This window comes from Leptidea sinapis, chromosome 14 (genome assembly GCF_905404315.1).
Source record: "Leptidea sinapis chromosome 14, ilLepSina1.1, whole genome shotgun sequence".
Lineage (NCBI taxonomy): Eukaryota > Metazoa > Arthropoda > Insecta > Lepidoptera > Pieridae > Leptidea > Leptidea sinapis.
Window position 1 is genome coordinate 851,152 of NC_066278.1, and position 25,114 is coordinate 876,265.

The window sequence follows — 25,114 nt, forward strand, 5'->3', positions numbered from 1 at the left end:
GGGGGTGTAGCAATACAGCATTTAGGGATGGACACTTATGTTTCCACCCCGTATCCGACACCGCGCTTTTTTATCCTTCCTGCCGTTTTTTTTGCTAGAAAAGTATAGTTTAACCTTGCTTATTAGTACTTGCTTTATGGCTGTTTCAATAACCTATCTATCCAGTTTAACTTACTAGAGGAAGACAAATCTATAATCTGTAAACAACTTAATGCATAGAAATCAATTTGGTTTTACTCTAGGTTCATCAACAACTAATGTTGGTGTCGAATTAATAAGGAATATTTTTGATCCTCGGGAAGATTCTTTTGATGCTTTGGGTGTTTTTTCTGACTTGACAAAAGCGTTTGATTGTGTTCACCTTGACGCTTCTATTAATAAATTATATCATTACGATGAGTAGTCTCGCTGGAATTATTAGAATCATATTTACAAGGAAGAATCAAATTCTTTAAAGTAAATGGAAAGCAATCCTCTGGTTCTTTGGTCTCATTGGGCGTACCTCAAGGCTTAATATTGGGATCTTTCCTGTATTTGGTATATATTAACGATCTGCCATTTTTTATAAATAACAAGTATCATATAGTCTTGTTTCTGATAATATCTTTGTTATTTAGAATCAAACGTCAGCAAGATCAGTGTGATGAAATAAACGATGCATTGTTAGGAGTATGGTTCAATATGAATAATTTATTATTGAATACAATTAAAACAAAATGTTTGAGATTTAAGTTGCCAAATGTAAAGCAAGTACATACAAAAGTAAATATGAATGACACAGAATTGAAAATTGATGATAGTGAGGCATTTTTAGGTATAACAATAGATTCCAAACTACAGTGGGGGCCTCATTTACACAATTTAACTAGTAAATTGAGATTAGCAGTTTTTGCTGTAAAAAGGATACGAGAACTTACTGACATAGATATAGCAAGTATTGTCTATTTTAAATATTTTTACAGCGTTATGTCGCATATAATTATACTATGGGGTAGTGCAGCTAAAGTAAATAATATCTTCATACTTCAAAAAAGAGCTGTACGTGCCATATACCAAATGAGCCCACGAGAATCTCTAAGGGAAAAATTCAAAGATATTCATGTTATGACCGTACATGGTCAATATATTTATAACAATCTCCTGCGCGTACATAAACATTATAATTTATACAGTAAAATAAGGGACAAACATAATTTGAACACTAGAAATAACTACAAGCTTATAGTGCCCCCTACACTGTAAAATAAACAATTATTTTGCATGCAATGGAATTAAATTTTACAATAAATTACCAAAAAGTGTATCTGAATTATCTTTATATTAAATATATATTGAAGGGTGCCAAGTTCAGGTTCAAATTTTGTTTAATTAATTATAAATAAATAAATAACTATCGAAGAACTAACAATTAAAAAAAAGGATTGTGTGGTTTTATGAAACCATGGTAAAAGTGAATCTTTTGCACATTATGGACATTTAACTAAAAATTTTTGGAATAATATTCCATTAAGGGTATAAAAATCGCTTTATCAATCTTAATTTTATACTTGGAAAATTGGAATGATAATGGGAAATAATAAAAGTAGACTAAGGGTATGTTCCGATATGCACTGCGACCACTGTACAGTGTGGCATCAATTTAGTATACTGTAAAGCCATTCCTTTATAGTTAGTTATACTGGTTACTATTTAAAACGAACGCAATCCCGTATACTGTTAGCCGTATTTTTTGACGCAGCATTCAAATGAGTCTATTAAAGTTCTCTAGTTCATTAAAAAAACTTTTATTGGAGTACTGTCAAATTAAAAACATTTTAATTAATATATTAGGCACTCGAGTGGTTTTGACTGATCACGTGATCAAAGTACTGCGAGTACCTTATCTCGAAAACGCCAGTGCTCACAGTAGAATATGGCGGTGATTTAAGACGTCATATATTTCCCTAGGGTACTGCGGCAGTATACTGGCAGTCCATAACGGAACGAATTTTTCTACAGTGATAGCACTGTGCAGTGCTCGCAGTGCATACCTAAACCATACCGGAACATACCCTAAGTCTCCAACTAAATGAGTAAAAGTCTATTTACACTACACGGTCAGTTGCTGCGAACTATAGGCGCCGCCCGACTGTCACGCGACATGCAAATTAATAAAAAGTTAAAAAAGAAACAAATGGGTCGCTTAGCAATAGTGGCAATAGCTGTAAAATCACTCTGTGATTTATATTCCGTGGTCCTTGTCACAGAGTACCTTTGTATATACTAGGTCCTTGTTCGAAGTTTTAGTTTAGACCACAGAACACTATTACTCTAACGAGTTTGACGATAGCTACCAGTGGCTACGCCTTTGCCTTTTTTTTCACATTAAGGGGAAGAAGAAGAAAATTAGTTGTTTCTGTTTGTTGTTTACCAGCACCAAATTCACTTATTTCAAATAAATACATAATTATATTCATAATACATACACAATTGTATCTATAAAAGTTATCTAAGTTGTTGAATTTATTTGCGTGTTACAATGTTTTCATTATTTGACAAAGACTATTAAAATTGGAACTCGTATTACAAATACCTTGAATACATACCTATCTTAGAGCTGATATTTAAAGCGCTTTGGGAAGGCTTTCCTTTTTGTTCACACTATTGAAGAGAAATGCTCGGTTATGCTAATGCCGGTATTCCAGACAAATCATGGCAACCTCCAATTGCTGTATTAGAGACATCGTAAGTATGTTCGTATTTCGGCCCAAAATATTATTTTGCCTACAGGTATACATTTGAATTAGTTTTAGCCCTTGTTTGAATTACATAAATTTGATTTAATATACTTTAAAAAAATGTTTTTTAACATCACCTTGTGCTTAACCTCACTAATTAACTAATATTATAATATAATAAAATCAATTAATTTATCTAATTTTCACATGTGGCATGTTATTTCAGAATGGGAAGTATTACCGTGGAGATGTACTGGAAACATACTCCTCTCACATGCCGAAATTTTATGGAACTAGTACGAAGAGGCTATTACAACAACACTAAATTTCATAGAATAATCAGGGATTTCATGATTCAAGGAGGAGATCCTTCGGGAACAGGAAAAGGAGGACAATCAATCTATGGGCCTCAATTTAATGATGAAATAACATCGGAACTAAAGCACACTGGTGCTGGAATTTTGTCAATGGCGAATGCAGGACCCAATACAAATGGTTCACAATTTTTTATCACTTTAGCGCCAACACAATGGCTGGATGGAAAGCATACAATTTTTGGACGAGTACAAAGTGGGATGTCTGTAGTAAAACGGATTGGACTGGTTGAATGTGATAGAAATGACTGTCCAGTGGATGATATTAAGATAGAAAAATCCTACATACCTAAGTAACTAATACTGTTATTGCAGAGCACTAATGTATTATAAATACTTAATAAATAAGTTTAAAATTTAAATGAAGTACTATAAATATTGATGCTAAGATGACTCATTTTCAGTGTAATTAATTTCTAGTGCAAATCACAAATATAGCTGTTAGATCTCTATAAAACTAGTGGGTAGAATGCAGAAACTATAAGTTAAAGCTTTTGACATAATGAAACACATGCACACAATAATAGAGGAGAAGGATGTGTCTATTTTGGCAGTAATTAAATTACTATGTATTAAATGGAGTTGGTTGAAAAAGGGCAGCACAGGACCAATCGTCAAGGTGATCTTTGGGGGAGCCCTTTGTCCAGCAGTGCCCTTCTGCCGGCAATGGATGGTACAAAAACCCTTACAAATGTCATTTACAGCTAAAGCCAACCTTAAGATTTTTTTTTCTAACAGAGGTTTTCTTGTAATGGAGTATATTGAAAAATTATTTTAATATTCTTCTTTTGTTGTATTTTGGTTTGAGCTGATGGTTTTGTTATCAAAGCTCTAAATAAATAAAACTAACTAATGTAAGTTATTTGTCATTTGGTTTTCTATCTGTCAAAATATTGGCCCTGTGCTTCTCCAAGTCGTAAAAAAAATAGGGGAATACCCACATGAAGCAGAGGCCTAGTGTTGCTATGTTTCAGATAGTTTAGTGTCGAGGACTGGAGCCCATCCCCCCTCCACCATAATTTGACAGCAGTCCTTAACATGAATTTACTCCAAGAGGGGACCAGCTGTACCAGAATCGGAGTATTCTGGGGAGGACACCGAACCTCGCATGTCCGAGTATAACACCTTCCATAAAGGCCAGGAACACTTCTGTGTTTCAAGATAATGTGGACAGCGGTGATCACTTATCACCAGGTGACCCATACGCTTGTTTGTCCTCTATTTCCAAAAAAAAAACGAACTATGTAGCTTAGTTGTTTGGTCGTAGGTAGTTCTACAAGTTCTTAGCGGCTACAGCATGAAATTTGATTAACAAGAGAAAAAAAATTTAAATTACATTTATCAGATTTACACCTTTAATTTCCTGTCCCTTACATTTAGTCAGCTTCTTAACACTCTTAGTGGAATATCTGTCTCTAGAACAAGCGAAACAAATCTTTCCTTGCATGGTTCAAAATGATTTCTTGGGTAAAGTTGATTTGAAATACCTACATAATATGTTCCTAATTATTAAGGTTGGAGGCTGTTATTTCCATTATAATCGAGTAAGTATATTGAAATCTGCCTTCATATTATTCTTATAGTATATTTTAGTTTGAGGTGAGGATTAGAATTTGTAGTATGTACCTACAATTATAATACGATTTGTACCAAATTTTGCTGATGCGTAGTTTAACTTAGTATCGTTATAGTTAGGATTAACCGCGAAAATATCACAATTGTTTAACAACGTGCTAGACATCAGCTAAATATTGGAAACATATTATTCAATGTTACTGACAATATCATTTTCTAGGATACCGAACACGGTATGCTATAAAATCACACAACAGTGTGTAATTTGTTCTCTTTTATTGGTTTTGTCTGTGGGTGAGTTGCTTCTTTTAGAGATCGGAAAGAAATGGAAAATGATAACAATGGAGTAAAAATGCTACTAACAACACCGTAATTGTTAATCGCTCTTAATAGAGTTCAAGTTAAATGTCTACGTTCAAGTAGTTCCAGGAATTGTAAAATATAGGCGAACAGCGATTTATTTATTTATTGCCATCTTCATTACGTACAAATAGAAGTTTGTGTGATTGCTAGTGCTTTAAATTCAAATGAAATTTTATTTTGTGAAAAGAATTTTAAGACTAAATTTTTGTGTAAATAAAAATATACCATAAAAATACACTGTGTACAATGCAATGTAAAATCTTTGTTTACATAATTATACAAAATATAAGGATTAATTTGTTAAGTGAGGTAGCGCGATTATTGATTTGCTGGAAAAAATTATTATTATAATAATAAGACCTACGAATATAATAACTACGAATTAAGATCTTAATAGCCCAACATACTGATTAAGGTGAGGGCTACCAAGGCTACAGCCCCGGGCCTCCACAAAAGGGGGCCCCCACAATAGAGACTTCGGAAAACTATTAAACACTTTGCCTTTGATATTTTTTTCGCGTTTTACCTTTACCTTATAATTTACAAAATCTTGATAGCGCTCATTTTCAAAAATCAAATCTATGAAAAACCGGCTTCGAGCCAAGCTATCTCTCCATTGATAGTGATTTACTTCGGGAGCTGGATTTCAGCAAAATCATCAACAATTTTGTAAATATTATGACGGGTAATTACGTTCTATATTTTATTAATTTGATCAACAATTTTTCGGCGAAAAAAGCTTGGAAATTTCCATTCGTTAACGCTAAAATTTAATATAATATAGTTGTACTTTATAATTAATTTTATATTCATATTGAACGAGTTCGCTGCTGTTCCGTAGCAGCGGCGTGGCGGGTGCTTTTTCCATGGTAATTTGTATTGATAGGGCACTAAGATTTTTTGCTCAAACAATTTTAGTAAATTAAAAATAAATGATAAATGCCTGCCTCTTATTTTAAGAATTAGTCATTAGTAAGATATTATACATTAAGATTAAAATTTTCTTAAAAAAATTCCTTACATGGTGTTATTTCCTAGACTAGAATACGATTAATGATAAATGATAATATTAAAGATCAACAAAATCACCGCATAAAAAGTCTAGTAGGTATCTTTTTTATTTCCATAGATAATAATTTTAAAGTCTGATTCCAACACCACTTGAACCTAAAAAAAAGCACAAGTGCCTACTGTCTGTGACTCTGTAATCTGTATTAATTTTAATTTTGAAGTGTAGAGAAATAAAAGTATATAAACAATAACTTCGCTTTGAATTAGTATTTTATCTCTTAATATAGATATTAGATTCGTAAAGTAAGATTTTTGTAGCTATCGAAAAGTAAAATGAATCAAGCGGAGGTAACGAAACTAGTATCCAAACTTCGCATAAAAATACCACCAAAACATCGCAAAATGAGCAGTCCAGAGGGACCCGAAGGACGAATGAATAAATTGCGCAAAACCGTAACAGGGTTGTTCAAATATGAAAGAATTGAATTAAATCATAACAGAGCTGACGAAGCCCGTCAGTACGCAGAGAGGGTAAGACCAATTTCGTAACCTTTCCAAATTTATTTAGACTGAATGGTCACATTCATTATAGCTTAACTATTATATTACTTTCCAGTTGATAGCTGAAGCAATTAATCATGGTGATTGTCACAAACCAACAATGGAAATGGCAGACTATTGGTTATTAGAAAAAGAGCTTGTTCACAAATTGTTTAAAGTTTTAGTGCCACGATATGAAAACAGCAATACTGCATATACAAGAATGTTAAGAGCACCCAGACCTGAATACAGTTACAATACAGAGAAGACAGTATTAGAATTGAGAGGCAATCCATATCCGCCTTTACATAACAAACAGGCTAACAACAGGCAATTACTTCAAAATATTCTCCTTGATGCTGCAAAGTATGAGTATAGACAGACAAAGTATGCTGAAATGGCTGAAAATATAGGCAAGAATGAACAAGAAAAACCAAGTGTATAAAATTTGTTTATATTTAGTGTATAATTAGTTGTTTGATAATAATAAATAGTGACAAATTATTGTTTAACTTTTTGATAACACAGAAAAAGAGCAGACAAATGAGAAACACTTATAATCATATATATATAAGGGAAACAGGTAGTACAGCTCAGTATTAATTAGTATTTTTTTGGCACATGTCACAAATCATCTTGAAAAAAAAATAAGAAATACAACATGTAAATTGTATGAACATAATATGATCAGACTCAACTGCCTTGAGTTTCGAATTGTATAAGCCAAATTTCATGAGAATTTTTTTTATGTAAGTTTCAATGTTTTTGAAAAAACTAAGTTTATAATTTTAAATTGTAATTGAATGTAAGGCAGACCTGTAGAGTGTACTCACACTACTAAGGTAAAACTGAATTCAAGATCAGCACAAACTTTGATTGCATAATTTAGTCATTTGACAGCCGAGAATGTGCTGAGCTTAAGCTAAGAAAGCCCAATAGAAAAATCTGGAGCGCTAACCTTTTATTATACATAGTACATTGTCGATTATTATTAAACAAACTTTTACAATAGAAAGTACTAAATAGTAACCATATACCAAACTCATTTGATTATTCATTTTATTGAAATAAGTGGAAATCTTTGATGTATCTGATATGTCAAACATGTACAAAGAATTAAATACAGGACTGTTGCTGTACAATAGCTCACCTTTTGGTCTATACTCTATAGTAAAATGGGTATATTTTCGTAATTAATTCTTAATAGTAGGTACTATTTAGTTGTCAAACCTACATTTTGCAGATAGTACCTACTGTATGTTTTGGAAGACCAGCACACAGTCAACACAAATTAATATTATTATTATTATTTTTTTAATATTTTTTTTAATTAAAAAGTTTTCACTAATTTATACCTACCCAAGAATCAAGGGCGTAGTGAGATATGGGCAGGGGGAAAACTGCTTATCAGATTTTTTAATCAAGTTCAAAAAGAAGGTTCTCAATTTGAAGGTATTTTTTTTGTTTGAAACTCCAGAACAAAATTTTATTTTACAATAAAACAAATTCTTCTACAACGTAATAATCAACTTAGTTTTAGAGTTCAAAGTCAATTAAATTATTATGACAGTATAATGTAGTACAATTATTGTTATTTTGGTGTGGGTGTCAGCCTAGGTTTGTAACTACATGCATAGTGTAGGCATAGACCGTGCTTTATGACCCAGTGCCAAGTCTTGCTGGAAGGACCATTCTTGATTATTGAACATGGTGTTATTAAGGGGCTTCACTACCTTCTCAAGAATGGTATCTTGATACACTTGTGCCGATGTTTTGATACCTTTTTCACAAAACTATGTCTCAGTCACTCCATCATAGTTAATACCCCACCAAACCATCACCGAAGTCGGATAGTGCCCATGTTGCACTCTGTCTACTAATTGGGAAGCTTCCTTAGAGCTTTGAGCATAAATACGGTCATTTTATTTGTTAAAATGTTGCTCAATTATAAAAAAAAAATCTCATCCGCAAGCAAAAATGTTCTGTGACTGTGTAGTTGTTTCGATTTCGATTTCTTCGAATTCTTTCCCTTACTGCTTTGACCACCTTTTTCGTACGAACACTACTTGGACGGACAGATCTTTTTCTGTCACAAACAGAAGTGGTCTCATTGTATCTATTATTGTTGCCCGGTACATAAACATTTTTCTATTACCAAGCGTAAGCGGAGAGTTTTAAAAATTGCATTTGGCTCCATGTCTACTTTGAGTAATGCAATCACAGCGATTCGGTTCTCTTTATCACCACACTCGTCTACAATAACACTGATTCATACAAAAGGCAATAAAAGCGATATCAGCAACTATAGACCCATAAGCCAAACGTCGAATATAATAATAATATTAATATTGACACACTTTTTACACAAATTATCTTGCCCCAAGTTAAGCATATATAGCCTGTGTTATGGGTTACAAGACAATGATATATTTAATACAATATACCTATATAAAATTCGCAATAATAATCCTCAGGAGAATAACGAGAGTACCTACTCGATGAAAAACAAACCCCGCGAACAAGCTGGCTTTAGAAGTGGTATATGGCAGGCGCTCTAAAACCAGGGAGTTCACAACATATATATCAAAGTTATAAGAAATATTTACAAAAACAGTAAAGTTAGACAGAGAAGGAAAAGAAATAAATATAGAGCGTGGTGTACGCCAAGGCGACCCCCTATTTTTTTTTGCCGCAGTTCTAGAAGAAATCTTCCGAAATCTTAATTGGATGTTAAAGGGCCAAAATATTAATGGAATAAAATTAAGCAATCTAAGATTTGCGGATGACTTAATAGTTTTTGCCTCCTCTCATTTGGAACTAGCGGAAATGATACATGACCTCAAAAAACAAAGCCGCCTAGTGGGTCGGACTCTAAATATTGCCAAAACTTAAGCAATAATAAACGGGACAAAACAACCAATTGACAATTGTAGTAAGCAATAACAATATCGAATATGTACATCAATACACTTACCTTACAAGTTATATCACAAAAAGATCAAGGCAAAGAAATTGATACAGGAATAGGACATGCTTGGAAAAAAAACTGGGGACTCAAAGAAATAATGAAAAGCAAAGATATCAAAATAAACATAAAACGAAAACTTTATAATACTTGTGTACTTCCTGTATTGACCTACGGTTGTCAGACTGTCGCCTACGCAAAGACAGAAAAACTAGAGACTTGCCAAAGAACCATGGAAAGGAGAAGAGAAAACAAAAATCACTAATGTCACTTATGTTATTAGAAAACTTAAATGGCGGTGGACGGGATATACAGACAAATGGAGCAAATATATCACAGACTGGTACCCCCGAAACCTAAAAAGGAAACAGTGGGGGACCATACAGGAGATGGTCAGATGAACTTAGGACGATAGCAGGCAAGACATGGTCTAGGTTAGCTAAAGATGGAAAAGAGTGGAAGAAGTTGGAAGAGGCCTCAAACAGATAGTGAAAGATAACTAGTTAAAGATCTTGTTATCTAAGTATATATGTAAATTGTACTATCTGAATAAAGGCTATATTATTATTATCACCCCACTCGATTTTAATGTCGCAAAATATTGTAAAATGTATTAGCGCCAAAATAAGAAAACTCATTGAACAATCATATAAAAATGACAGATTCCAAATTCAAATGTAATATTTTCTAATTGTAACTGTATATATGGCCATACTAAGTATTTCGTGGTAAACAAGCTGACATGCTGTATATTAAGTATATTATATTATTAAAACCAAATCACAACTTGTACCAATAAGATTCAAACACAGTGCAGAGGTATGCGACCTCTCTGAGTATACCCCTACCATCCAGAAATGAACCAAATAGAGATGTGTGGAAGTAGGGTATTAACACAGAAAGTTGCATCACAAAATGTTAAGCTCAACTTGATAAATTATTTATTAAAGATGTAGACTGGTTAGTGTCGAGAGAAAGACGGGTGAACATGCGGAAATATACACTGTATTCAACTAAATAGGTAGGTATGTACCTCCGTAAGAAGTATTATAAGTTCTGGCATAGCTGAATCTCACACGTTTCAATAGCGAGATTTTTAATAATTTATCTATAATTGGTGTATTACCCAACCTTACTTCTATAGTATAGTAGACTATCCAGTGTAAGTAGACTTTCTTCTACTCACATATTTTTAAAATGACTTCATTCTGAATCAAAATTGTTTTCTAATAAACATACTGTACCAACCTACAACTATTATTGAAGATATTTTTTTAAATCCAGATTACTAAAATCGTATCTTTTGTAATTGTATTAGCTTAACTGGTTAGGTACATTAATAGAGTAGAGGTTATCAGATAACATACGATACGATAACATTTAACTCAGTAGTAACTACTTAAACACTGTTAAATGACACCTTTCGTTGTTGAACTGTAGTGTAGTTGAATTCTTCAAATTCTATCCTAACTTCTCAGAGTTGACAAGACGTGTTGAATGTTGATATCTGTTGTGACTCTTTAGTACTTATTACAATTTTTAATCTAGAATCAAAATTATTTCACTCTCATGGAACCGGAAAAGTCTAAACCTAAAATCGTCGTGTTGGCGTCGTGTTGTGTTGATTTTATAACGTAGGTTTGATTTTGTTTTATAATTTTTGTTGTCATAACCTTACGAAGTACAAACTACAAGTCTTTATTTGAGATAACCACGGAAATAACTAATAATATATTGAATACAGCTACGTAGTACATGAAATAACAAAAGAATGTAATATTATTTACTCTAACGAGGAATTACAACTATATTTTTTCAAAGATGATTTAATTAGATAAGTTATTAGTTATAAAAAAATTGCAAAATTATTATTATTACAAAAATGAATAACCTATTTCGATGTCAACTACCTACGTCAGCTGCCAAATGCCAATGACATTTATTGACCATTGACTAACAAATTACACATCTTTTGTATCTTATGTTTTGCTCGCAATATTTTTAAAAATAGCGCACCCCGTACCTCGCTGCACCTTTGGTACTATAGGTAATAATATTAAAATACATTATTTATTTCTATATAGCTACGCACCTAGGCTTCCTTTGCCGGGTGAAACACTTCAAGGAGATAAATTTACGACCGGTTTTGGGGGGAAAGGAGCAAATCAATGTGTCGCTGCTGCTAAGTTGGGAGGCGATTGTCATATTATTTGCAGAGTAAGTTAAATAGAAAAGCACCTAATAAATAAGTCTTATTTTCCTAACATTATCATTATATATTAAAGATAAGTAATTAAATGTCAACAACCTTTTGAAGTGAAACTCCTTTAGAAGCGTTGACTTGAAAATCGATGAAACGAAAAAGCGAGACGATAGAGGCGTCGTTGCCAGCTATTATATTTTATTTCTATATTTTGGCCGCCGAGCCAAATTATGATTTCATCATTATGGATATCGTATCCGAGGTTCTCGAGGGTGTAGAGAACGAATTTGGGATCATTTTTTAAATCCAAGATTGCCTTTAGCGCAAAATTATGATTTCAACAATATGGATATCGTATTCGAGGTTCTCAAAGGTGCAGATAACAAATTTGGAGTAATTTTTGAAATCCAAGATGGCTGCTGCGCAAAATTGTTTTCAACAATATGGATACTCTATCCGAGGTTCTCGAGGGTGGAGAAAACGAATTTGGTATTATTTTTGAAATCCAAGATGGCCGCCGTGCAAAGTAATTTTTGGGGCTATACGTATGCATGGTGGTTATAATAATAACCCTAATGCAAACAACTAACAGGCATCTTTCGGAAATTGTTGTGCCACATGGAACTAAAATCTTTGAAATCAGGAAACTGTGTGCTTACTAACACGAAACACAAGAAAACGACAATATTTTCATGTGTGTCTTTTCACTGCATAATATTAATACAACTGCTCCAAAGATGATGCAAATGAGAATGAAAGCGACTGTTATAAGATAACCTAGAAGAAAAAGGACGCATGGCTCATTTACTAGATCATAACCAAGCTTATGAATATATATAGCAAATAGTTGGATAGAGTTGGTAATCTTTAAACTTAATTAGCGCTACGATTCAATGGCAAGAGCTCGAAATTAACGTTCTTGAACACGCGGCAATTTTTCAAGATTATTTTCGCTTGCACTCAATAATTATAAGTTTTAGTAATAATAATAAGAGCCTTTATTCATTGGCTAGATATTGAGGTAACGATTCACTGAACACATATACGTTTAAAAAAATATTTGACATTTTAATACTTTTTACTGTTATTCGGCCATTTTCGGTCACGCTGCTTTGAAACAAGTTACTAGTCTTCCACTCTTCTTTGCGCTAGCTAACCTTCTCCATCCTCTTGGTAGGAGTCTTGCCACCTCTTGATTTGACTTCCTTTCTGTCTTTTTCCATTTCTTGAAAACCACTCCATTACGTCCTTAAAAAAATTGTCTTTGTTTCTTTTCATGATTTGACTAGTCCAGTTCTATTTTCTTATCTTTATGACGTCACTTACTTTTGTACTTTTCCTTACCCATCATATCATCATCACATCATCGTAGCCGTATAATTAGCATGCTTCCCTCCATACTGTGTTGGCCTACTTTGAGTTATTAGTTGTTTCTGCTTTTAGCCGACCGAATTTGACTTTCATATATGCGATATCGGAGAATGTTCCTATTCTACCTATACTTTGCTTTTTAGTGACATTGGTATCAGGTCTGGTAATGAGTCGTTTTTAAAAGTTTCTTTTTGTAACCAGATTTGTTTCCAAGTATTGCTGATTCTTTGGGATGTTTTTCCTTTATTTATATAAGCTGTCCTAAATCTAAGTATTCATCAGTATATTCGATGACCTCTTGTCTTACTTTTATGTTTAACTCTAGCATCCGACAATACGTTTTTTGCGGGATTCGTTGAAACAATCTGCTTATCATAGAGGTCTTACTCATAGAAGAAGAAATTAGTGACTTTTGGTTACTATGACTACAAAGCAGTTATTACGTTGTCATGCTTATAAAAAGTTGTAATTAATTTATAAAGTTGTTTTCTTATATTAAATAATGGTGAATGCACTGATTTGCTCATAGTCTACTGCTGATACTCTGCTCTATCTCATATAACAGGTTATGGGCCCAGAAACGGGAATAAAAGAGAAAAATGAGTAATCACGTGTACATAGAACAATTGAAAAGAGAAAACTACGATACATGGAGGATCTATGCAAAAGCTGTACTATTAAAACTTGGCGTTTGGAGCTATGTTTCAAATAAAATTAAGAGACCAACGCGAGAAGGTGATGCTTTGAATGACTATATGGAAAAAGATGAGTTAGCATTAGCCGAGCTATTTCACATAATATCACCGGGCGAATTAAAACAAGTTAAAAATTGTCAAACAAGTAAAGATGTCTGGGATACGCTAGAAAGCATATATTATAGCAAAGGTCCTGCAAGAAAAGCAAGCCTATTAAAAGAGTTGATATTGAAGAAGAAGAAATATGGTGATAATATTGTCAATCACTTGAATAAATTTATGGATATCGTCGATAAACTAGCAGATATGGACATACCAATTAATAAAGATCTTCTTAGTATTATGATGCTTTACAGCTTACCTCAATCTTTTGAAAATTTTAGAATTGCAATAGAATTCAGGGATGATCTACCAGATCCAGATAACTTGAAAATAAAGATAATTGAAGAAGCTGAGGCAAGAAAAAATATAGCTAGTACAAGTGAACAAAACTCTGAACAAGAGGCGCTGTATAGTAGACAACGTGGCAAAAATAAAAACTTTATTGTTAAATGTTTTAAATGCAAAAAGAAAGGACACAAAGCTCATGAATGCTGGTCAAAAGTAGAGTTAGTAAAAATAATGCAAGTCTATGTTGCTTAGAAGAAACATGCCTAAATACGTCTGATAATAAAGGAAAAATTAAGAAATGGTGTCTTGACAGCGGATGTACGTCACATATGAGTCATGAATTGAAAAGATTCATTAATATGGACAAAGCTGATAACAAAATGTTAAGGTTAGCATCAGAAAACTGTCTTGCACAAATCGAAGGACGAGGTCCAGCAAAACTTTACACCTATAAAATACCAAATCTGAAACTAACTGAAGCCTTGTACGTACCATCGCTGACTACAAATCTAATGTCAGTTGGGAAAATAACAGACAAAGGTGGAACAGTTTTATTTAAACAAAAAAATGCTATCGTGATGCGAAACAATAAAATTCTGTTAAAAGCAGAGAGACATTCAGACGGTTTGTACTACGTTAAAGAAAACATAGAAGAGAAAGCTAATTATTGCGAAGCAAGCAAAATGCAGCACTGGCATAGAAAGTTAGCACATCTAAATGAAGAACAAACGAGAATAGCACTTGATAAGAAAATTATGGAAGGCTTAGAATTCAATAAAAGTGACACAGTTAAAGACTGTGAAGTCTGTGCTAAAGGCAAAGCAACAAAACTGCTGTTTAATGCACCTAAAAATGAGCAACGTACAAATGAAAGATTAGAAATTGTGCATACTGATGTATGTGGTCCCATGAGGCAGCCATCGAAAGGGGGTTCCAAATACTTCATCACATTTACAGATGATTATTCAAGATATACAAGAGTACATACAATGAAAACTAAGGATGAAACTCTATCAAAATTTAAGGAATTCAAAAATGAGGCTGAAAGATTTACCAAAAAGAAGATAGTATGCTTACAAAGTGACAATGGGACAGAATATATTAACAATAATTTTGACAAATATTTGAAGGAGAATGGCATCAAAAGGAGACTTTCCGCACCATACACGCCAGAACAGAATGGCTTAGCAGAAAGAAAAAATAGGACATTGCTTGATAAAGCTAGATGTATGTTGATAGACGCCAATATGAAAGAAGTTTTTTGGGCTGAAGCTATTAATACAGCTAACTACTTGGCAAACCGTAGTCCTTGCACAAGTATTGATAACGCGACTCCATTTGAAAAATAGGTAAAGAGAGTTCCGTCAGTAAGACATTTTCACATATTCGGAACTAAGGCGTTTGTACATAAAAATGGAAAGAAAAATGGAAAATTTGAAGCCAGAGCGACACCTGGAATTTTTGTAGCATATTCGGAAAATCACAAGGCATACCGGATTTTCAACCCAAAAACAGGCCAGGTAATGATTAGCAGAGATGTCAAAATACTGGACAAAATGTTTTTTGAAAACGAGATCAAAGGAGAACAAAAACAAGATGTAGTTAATAAAAAGGAAATAGAAATTATATTTTCTCCTGAAAAAGAAAATGTAGAAGATAATAAAGATTTGAAAGAACATGAAATTGATGAAACTGACCAGGAATTGAACAATGATGAAATATTTGTTGACGCAAATACAGAAACAGGTGAAATAGATCTGACTAGTTCTACTGATAAAAGACAGAGAAAACCACCAGCATGGCATCAAGATTATGAGATGGATGCTGAACAATCATTCCTCTGTGAAATAGACGAGAACATGGATTAATGGGAAGATGCAATAATAAGCGAGATTGAATCTCATCTTAAAAATAATACTATGAAGATTGTACACAGGAACGAAAGCAAAAATTTGATTGATAGTAAAATGATTTTAAAATATAAATATAATGCAATGGGAGAAATAGATAGACGAAAAGCACGACTTGTGGCGCGTGGGTTTAATCAGAAAGAAGGAATTGATTACACTGAAACATTTGCACCTGTTGCAAAAATGAGTACTCTTAGAATACTTATTGCACATGCAATTGAAAATAAATTTAAGTTATCCCAACTAGACGTGTGTACTGCATTTTTAAACGGCGATTTAGATGAACAAATTTATATGAAGAAGCCGAAAAATCTGGATAAATATTTAAAATACATAATTACACATGGAAAAGACATAGAGTTGATTAAAAAAGCAAAAGAAATGCTTTTAGATATAAAAATAATGGGATATGTCAACTAAACAAAGCCATATATGGTTTGAAACAAGCAGGAAGACAATGGTTCTTAAAGTTACATGAGAAATTGTTGGAAATCGGATTTAAGAATTCTTCAGCGGATCCTTGCTTGTATATATTAGAAAAAGGAGGAGAAAAGCTGTTTGCAAACATTTATGTGGATGACTTAATACTAGCATATAAATCAGAAATGTTGTTACGAGAAGTCGAAACAAAACTGCAAAAAGTTTTTGAGTTACGAGATATGGGTTCACTCCATCATTGCCTGGGCATACAATTCACCCATGTAGGGGGAGAAATAACATTGTCACAGGAGAATTATATTGAAAATTTAATAAATAAGTTCAACATGGCTGAATGTAAGCCAGTGTCAACGCCAAAAACTGGAGAAGGGTAATGGACTCACAGAGATCGAGAATATACCATACCAAATGTTAATTGGATCTCTAATGTACCTCGCTGTAGCCACAAGACCAGATTTAATGTTTGCTGTTAGTTATTTGAGCCAATATAATACATGTTTTGATAATACACATTGGCAAGCTGCAAAAAGGGTGATTCGTTATTTAAAAGGAACGAAGAATGTAACCATCAGATATAAACAATCAGGAATGGCACTAACAGGCATGGCTGACGCTGACTGGGCGGCATGTACCGTTGACCGTCGTTCATATACCGGTTATATTTTTAAGTATGGTGGTGGCCTTATCAGTTATGCATCAAAGAAACAAAGAACAGTGGCTTTGTCAACAGCAGGAGCCGAATATATGGCGATGACAGAAGCAACGAAGGAAGCTTTACACTTGAAATATCTGTTGGAAGATATTGGAGTTTTTCAACAAACTGTTACGATCTATAATGATAATTTGGCTGCACAGATGTTAGCAAACAATCAAATGACTGGTAAGAGATCGAAACATATCAGCATAAAGGAACATTTTATACGGGATTGTGTCCAGAAGAAATTAGTGACCATCCGTTACAAGGACACAGAACATATGGAGGCAGACCTTTTTACAAAGGCATTACCACAACCAAGATTGTTAAAGCTTCTAAAGATGATAGGCGTCACTCAGACCTGAAGGTCATCGTGAGGGGGAGTATCATAGAGGTCTTACTCATAGAAGAAGAAATTAGTGACTTTTGGTTACTATGACTACAAAGCAGTTATTACGTTGTCATGCTTATAAAAAGTTGTAATTAATTTATAAAGTTGTTTTCTTATATTAAATAATGGTGAATGCACAGATTTGCTCATAGTCTACTGCTGATACTCTGCTCTATCTCATATAACACTGCTGGTTTTAAAACATTGTTATTGCTGTACAAAAGTTATTAGTACGTCTGGTCTCTCTGCGAATAACACGAATTCGTACGCGAAGATCTTAGATGATTCAGATATTTATTCAAAAATCTTTCCAGTCTATATTTCTCAATAATATATTCACTAAAGTCTTAAAGGCCTTAAATAATATTGGTGAAAGTGAGTCTCATTACTCTAGATTTTAAATTATTCTCCGAGCTAATCAATTTGGACTTATATTGTGGACTTTTAAATTATTTATTTCTCAATGATTTAAATATATTCGCTTTCTACGCCCTGGTTGTCTAGCGTCTTCGAGATATAGACTTGACTCAGAGAATAAATACTTTAAGTTATTATCGCCAATACCATAATAGTATAGACTATATTCGTTCAGTATTTCTATAATCTGATTTACCAGGTAAATCGAATAGTCGAATAATTGGCGTGAAACCCCGCTTGTTTGTTTTTATTCATGTTGTTTCGTAATGCGGCCAAGTATTGTCGTAGAAAAGACTTAATATTAACTTAACATAAGACATGTTATAGGGCTCTAAGTGTAGCTCGTTTGAAATATTTTCGTATCCAGGCAGGTGCTTTTCCACTTTTTTGTAGTTTAGTTCCGTTATGTATGGTATTTCGAATTTAACCCCTTGTATCGTCATTCACATTTTGCCTTTATACTTGCTATTAATGATCTCTTTGCGGTATGTATATATGTATGTATGTATCTCTATACCATTAGAATCTCTTTTCTCTTCAATATTTTCTCATTGATCTTTGGATTTTTCTGCTTAAAGCCTTCGACCTCTAGTAATATTTTGTGCATGAACACAATTGATGACAATTGCACCTACTACATTTCCTGTCGAAAAGAGAACTGTGCTAAATAGAGTTGCCGACGTGATATACCTACTTTGTTGACAGAATCATATGTTTTCTTATTTTTATGTTGTATGACTGCTCTAACCCTCCTATGATCTCTATTAAAGTGACTCTTATTTATTCATGGACGTCATTAATTATTTCTTCTTCTCTTACAAGAACGAAATGAATTTCGTTTCTATCTTTGCTGTTTGGTGATATCCATATACACTTTTTTGTAGAAGGTAGTCAATATTGTGAGGTGCAGGTGTGCGTTATTATTTCTAAAACCACTTATTATTGCCTAATTGACAAAATCATGTTTATTTGATTGGCATGCCATGGCATTAAGATATCCTATCACAATAATATTTGTATTTATATTTTGCAATAATTCTGTTAGTCACACAAATTGTCCGTTGACATATGCACGATGATTTCTTAATATAGGCAATTTTATATTCAGAAATGCAAGTCTGTCAGTTATTTTATCTATTAAGTACCTTTGTTTTAATAATGAAAACCCATCCCTTATACAAGATGTGGTTTTTCTTTCATTTAATTTCTTCTAACTTCATAGAGGCCTATCACATCCCATTGTAAGTATTTTATGGCTTCTTTTCCAAAAGTATCTTATGCCAATTTTTCCTAATCCGGCTTCTATCATTTTTGTATTCATTTGTGTTAAAAAGTATATCTCATTATTTCGCTTAATATATCTTGTTCTCATTTCTTAAATTGCGTCCATTTACTGCAGCCTAGAAAACACATTGCTTGCGAACAAGGCATGTCATATTAAAACATTATAGGGCAGTGTTTTTTTAGATTGGAGATGATGACTGGGGTATTAAGTATAAAGAAAATTTAATAAGCTTTGGCATCGATGTAACCCATGCAAAGATAACCAAAGGGGTGTCTACTGGTATTGCACAAATATCTGTCGCTGCAAATGGAGAAAATCACATTGTTATAGTTCCCGGAGCAAACAAATACTTGAGTACATGTGATGTTGAAGAAGCTAAAGTATTAGTGGAAAACGCTGATATTCTCATAAGCCAGCTTGAAACACCATTGGAAACCACTTATGAAGCATTTAAATTGTGCAGAGGGGTAAGTTTATGGTTAATGATACAGATTGTTCCACCGCAAATAAAAAATATTTCAAAAAGGCAACTTACTTTTTAGATAAAACTCTTGAATGCAGCACCAGCTAATATTAACATCGTAGAGATACTAAAATATTGCACTTTGCTTTGCGTCAATGAGGTTGAGGCATCAATGCTCGTGGAATTTGAGGTCACAATCTCGTAAGTATTCAATTATATTTGTAAATTAAATTGAAGGTATTTGCAAGAAAATGTATTCTACAGCTTATCTTTTATTTTATAGAAATATTAAACATGCTCTTCAAAAATTACTACTCTCGGGATGTAAAGTTGCTGTCATTACTCTGGGTGAGAAAGGTGCGGCTTATTCGTCTGAAGAGGGAGAGTCTATTTTTGTTCCTTGTAAGAAAGTTACTCCTAAAGATACAACGGTAAAAAAATCATTATTATTTAGTTTTTATTATTCCATTATAGAAGCTTATATTACTGACTATAATTATTTACATATTTAGCTGTGTAATTTTGCATTAGCAACAAGTATTACTTTTCTATAGTTCAAGTATTCTGCCCTTTGGTTAACGTTTCCAATACTTTGTTCCTCGCCTTTTTTCTCCAATCTATTACAGACGTATTAATATCTTCATCCTCCTCTTTTTTCCTTTTTCTTCTGCGTTGCCTTCCTTTTCCCCATTTCCCGTTGCAAGGATATAATATTATCTTTGGATCATTTGGCTTTCTTACTACTTAGTATGTGTCCAATCCACTTCCATTTAAGTTTCTTCACAATATAATAATTGTAATGTCATTAACGCCTGTCCTTTCTATTATATAGGCATATGTGATAATTTTATGTTACTTACTTTACTTTTTTATTTCATTAATGTAATTCAAGATTCGTTTCACAGGGCGCAGGAGATGCATTTGTCGGAGCATTAGCAAAATTTATGGTGTCTCATAGAGATTATCCGTTGCATCAAATAATCGGCGCAGCATGTGATGTTGCTACTAAGTCAGTTACTAAGGAGGGCACACAAATAAGTTTTCCAGAAAAATATGATGCCTTTAATGAAGTATATAAGTATACAATTTTATAAATGAAATACATACATACAATATCTGATAGAATACACCTATACTACATAATTCTAATCAAATATAAAGTGATATCTATTTATTGGCATTTTTAATATATTACTAAAACTACTAAATTCTGATCGCCGGAATTAGATCTAAATAAAAGGCTGGCTAATTTAAAGCGGCTATTGTAAATTGTTTTTCTGTTAAGTTAAAAATTACATATCGCATGTTTATATCTTAGGCGGGGTTCATATAATAACGAACGACAGCGAACGAAAGTAATGGAATGAAAGAGTAAGACAATGTGTGGCGAGTGAAAGAGAAGGGAAACCTTTAGCTGGCTATCGTTGTGTCTGTATGTGCAGTTCAGTGTACGTGAACAAGGATTGTTTATGTTTTGCCGCCTTAGTATATCATCATCAACCGCGGAAATTTTAAATTATTTTGTTCAATTGTATGAAACGTGCAGTCATTGATAGATGACAGCTTTAATATTGTTAAAAACGTAGATGGCCGAAATACACTACCTTATAAGCAACTGTTCGCTTTCAAACTTATGTCAAATCACTTTATAGGCAGTCCCGCCTCTTATTACGTAGTGTTTTGGTAATTTTTAGATCCTCTTTGGACACGATGGCGATCGATTTTGCGCGCATGCTTAAAAGGTATATTTTTGGAATTCATTTTCTATGTTAAAATATTTTTATTTTGTTAGTTTTTATTCTATTAGGAAAATAACATGTATTTTTTTCGTGTTATTATTATTCGTAGGATTACGTAATTTGATATTTTTTTTCTACTTATTTTTTTATGGGAGTGGGAAAAAGTAATCAACACAAATGCAAAAAAGGTCATATTATTATGATGTTGTCACTTATATAGTCAAACTTCGAACAAAACTTCAAAAGGTCAAACTTCACTCTGACTTTTGAATCCTTTCTAGCCACATGCAAGATAAAGAGTTATGCTATCCATAACGTGGACAGTTTTGAAAATGTTATGTAACATATTCTCAGAATCACGAAACAAAATTGACCAATCTTTTTAGTCGTTTTAGAGGACGGCTTCTCAATTGAGATGCAAGAACAACGTCCAAGCGATTAGTTTTACGTATACGATAAGTGAGTACTTATGTATCAAAAACCATATGACGACATTGCGAAAATAATACATCTAAAATAGATTGCGACGAAGTGCGCATGTTGCAGAGTTACGTAATAACTAAGCCTGTAATATTGATTCAACAGCTATACCTAGAAATATCTAGCAGATTCCGCCAGTTTTAGCGCGTCCCCGTTTAACAAAATACTCACATCTTCATTTTTTATATGGTTTATACAGGGTTTCGAAGCCAACTGCTCAGCTGTTTTGGCGCCAAACTCAACGCGGTCACTTGAGACGCTATAGCCACTACTAGTGTTTACAATAGTCGAGGTATCATTGGCGGTTTATGTTACGGGTTGCTAGATAAACAAGCTTTGTTATTGTAAATGAGTTTTATGATTGATTCGTGCTGTGATATCGCCGCTCTTTCAGATTTGTACGAGTGACTACTTTGCTAAACGCGCCAAAATAAAAATATTGCAATTGAATTATTTGTATTATTTTTACTTTAATGGACACGTTATAGTATGATCTTTAGATTTTTTTTGTCTAAAAAAAAATTCACAAAATAATGTTCCCCGTTGTACGTTAAAGGAAATGGCCGCCCCAGCTAAACCCCTATATATTTTCTCCTCAAGAGTGTTGCGCTTTGTTTTATGGCTCTTAGAACCAAGAGCAAGTAATAATACACCCGGTAAAAATCTCATTGGTATTTTTGTCTAAGGATACGTAGATATATATATAAGGCAGTTTTTGACGGCTGTTTTGCCATGTCCTCGTGGACACGGTAGCATAGGACCATAGAAACGTTTGTAGACGGGAGCGTATGTTAAGTCACACGAGCTCGGTGGCCAGTTGATTTCGCCACACAAAATGACGAAGCGTTCGAAATTTTCATTCAATAAATTTAATGTTTCCCGTGCTGAATGTCAAGAGGCACCGTCCTGTTGGAACCATATGTTTGTGAGATCCATGCCATTTAGCCACATTTTTTTTGTCATCGTTTGATATCGGTCGGCATTAACAGTGTACATGGCTTCTTGGGCATCTACGAAGAAATAAGTGTCGATGATCCACGGACCAAAATCCACACCAAACAGTGGCTGTTTCAGAGTGTAGATGCATCTGATGATTTTCGTCGCTCCAAAACCAGCAATTTTGTTATTTTTTTTTTTATGGAATAGGAGGACAAACGAGCGTACGGGTCACCTGGTGTTAAGTGATCACCGCCGCCCACACTCTCCTGCAACACCAGAGGAATCACAAGAGCGTTGCCGGCCTTTAAGGAAGGTGTACGCGCTTTTCTTGAAGGTACCCATGTCGTATCGTCCCGGAAACACCGCACACGGAAGCTCATTCCACAGCTTCGTGGTACGAGGAAGAAAGCTCCTTGAAAACTGCACTGTGGAGGACCGCCACACATCCAGATGGTGGGGATGAAATACTAACTTGTGGCGTGTCGTGCGAAGGTGGAATTCGGCGGCAGGAATCAGGTTGAACAGCTCTTCGGAACACTCCCCGTGATAGATGCGGTAGAAAACACACAATGAAGCGACGTCTCTACGCAACGCCAAATAATCCAGCCGTTCACAGAGTACTGGGTTCCCGACAATTCGAGCTGCTCTGCGTTGCACGCGGTCAAATGGATCGAGCTGATACTGGGGTGCGCCAGACCAGAGATGACAGCAATACTCCATGTGAGGCCGGACCTGCGCTTTGTAGAGCGCTAGAATGTGGGCCGGCTTGAAGTATTGCCGTGCTCTATTTATGACGCCCAGTTTCTTTGAAGCCAGTTTGGCTTTGCCCTCCAGATGGCCACGGAATTGGCAATTGCTCGAGATTTCGAGACCCAGTATTCCGATACTAGGCGAGGCTTTAAGGGAAGTGTTCTCGAAGAGCGGTGATACGGCAAATGGGGTTTTTTTAGTGGTAAACTTGAGTCTTCTGGGGGTTAAATTGGACAAGGTTCAACTTACCCCATTCCGCGACCTTCTCGAGAGAGGATTCGATAGAAGACACAAGTTTCTCCCGGCACTGGTCGACGTTTTCCCGAGAGAGACCTGCATGGCCCGTGTATACGGCATCACCAGTGCTGTCGTCTGCATAGCAATGCATGTTGGCGGTGTCCAACATATCATTGATATGCAGAAGAAACAGCGTGGGAGATAGCACACAGCCTTGGGGAACTCCAGCGTTCACGGGCTTGGGATTCGAGCAATAACCGTCGATAACGACCTGTATGCTGCGCCCAGTGAGGAAGCTGGAGGTCCACTTGCATAAGCTCTCGGGAAGCCCAAATGATGGAAGTTTTGTGAGGAGTGCCTTGTGCCATACACGATCAAAGGCCTTCGCTATATCCAGACCAACTGCCAGGCCTTCCCCCTTGCTTTCAATAGCCGCCGCCCATCTATGTGTTAGGTATACCAGAAGATCGCCAGTCGACCGACCATTGCGAAAGCCGTACTGCCGGTCGTTGATCAACTGTTGACCCTCAAGGTATACCAAGAGCTGGCGGTTAATTATGCTCTCCATGATTTTGGAGAGTAGGGAGGTAATCGCAATAGGCCTGTAGTTTGCCGGATCCGAACTGTCTCCTTTTTTTGGGATCGGATGGACAAGGGCTGACTTCCATGAATCAGGGACTACGCCTTTTGAATAAGAGTGCCGGAATAAACGCGTTAGCACCGGCGTCAACTCAGGGGCACACGTTCTAAGCACGATTGGAGAAATGCCATCCGGCCCGCTCGACTTCCTGACGTCCAACGAAAACAGAGCTCGCCTAACAGTTTTCTGTCGGAACTGTACTTCAGGCATGGAGCTCTGACACTGCGGGATGGTCGGCGGTGTTTTTCCGTTGTCGTCAAGAGTCAAGTTGGAGGCAAAAAGAGTGCACAGGAGATCGGCTTTCTCTTTTGCCGTATGGGCCAGGGTGTCATTCCTCATGTGCAACGGCGGCATGGACGGCTGGTTGAAGTTACCAAGAGCAGCTTTCGACAACGACCAGAAGTTGCGTGTTCCGGTCGGGTAACTGGAAAGCTGCTCGCCAATTTTGACGACGTGCTTCGATTTCGCACGGGCGATTTGCCGCTTAAAAAATCTGGAGGCACGGTTATATTTCCTCTTCAGAACTT

The 25,114-nt window shown here is 34.9% G+C and overlaps 3 protein-coding genes and 1 long non-coding RNA gene across 5 annotated transcripts; all 4 read left to right on the top strand.

Moving 5' to 3' along the window:
• The first annotated feature begins 2,341 nt into the window (after positions 1-2,341).
• Positions 2,342-3,453, top strand: LOC126968094 (peptidyl-prolyl cis-trans isomerase-like 1). The gene is made up of 2 exons (XM_050812913.1): positions 2,342-2,724; positions 2,944-3,453. Exons 1-2 carry the CDS (start codon positions 2,654-2,656, stop codon positions 3,386-3,388), a joined length of 516 nt encoding a protein of 171 aa, XP_050668870.1. The 5' UTR covers positions 2,342-2,653; the 3' UTR covers positions 3,389-3,453.
• A 2,426-nt stretch (positions 3,454-5,879) lies between these two features.
• Positions 5,880-7,084, top strand: LOC126968093 (39S ribosomal protein L17, mitochondrial). 2 transcript variants are annotated; one of them, XM_050812911.1, is made up of 3 exons: positions 5,880-5,898; positions 6,359-6,571; positions 6,657-7,084. In XM_050812911.1, exons 1-3 carry the CDS (start codon positions 5,896-5,898, stop codon positions 7,023-7,025), a joined length of 585 nt encoding a protein of 194 aa, XP_050668868.1. In that variant the 5' UTR covers positions 5,880-5,895; the 3' UTR covers positions 7,026-7,084. The 2 variants fall into 2 exon arrangements, with proteins under 2 accessions (XP_050668868.1, XP_050668869.1); XM_050812912.1 differs by lacking the exon at positions 5,880-5,898 and having other exon boundaries at positions 6,213-6,571.
• A 3,874-nt stretch (positions 7,085-10,958) lies between these two features.
• On the top strand, positions 10,959-20,974 carry LOC126968079 (ribokinase-like). The gene is made up of 6 exons (XM_050812893.1): positions 10,959-11,179; positions 11,630-11,762; positions 19,522-19,806; positions 19,882-20,003; positions 20,086-20,233; positions 20,708-20,974. Exons 1-6 carry the CDS (start codon positions 11,115-11,117, stop codon positions 20,894-20,896), a joined length of 942 nt encoding a protein of 313 aa, XP_050668850.1. The 5' UTR covers positions 10,959-11,114; the 3' UTR covers positions 20,897-20,974.
• A 580-nt stretch (positions 20,975-21,554) lies between these two features.
• Positions 21,555-22,471, top strand: LOC126968111 (uncharacterized). The gene is made up of 2 exons (XR_007730142.1): positions 21,555-22,000; positions 22,221-22,471. It is a non-coding gene; the product is annotated as an uncharacterized LOC126968111 (long non-coding RNA).
• Positions 22,472-25,114: the final 2,643 nt, after the last annotated feature.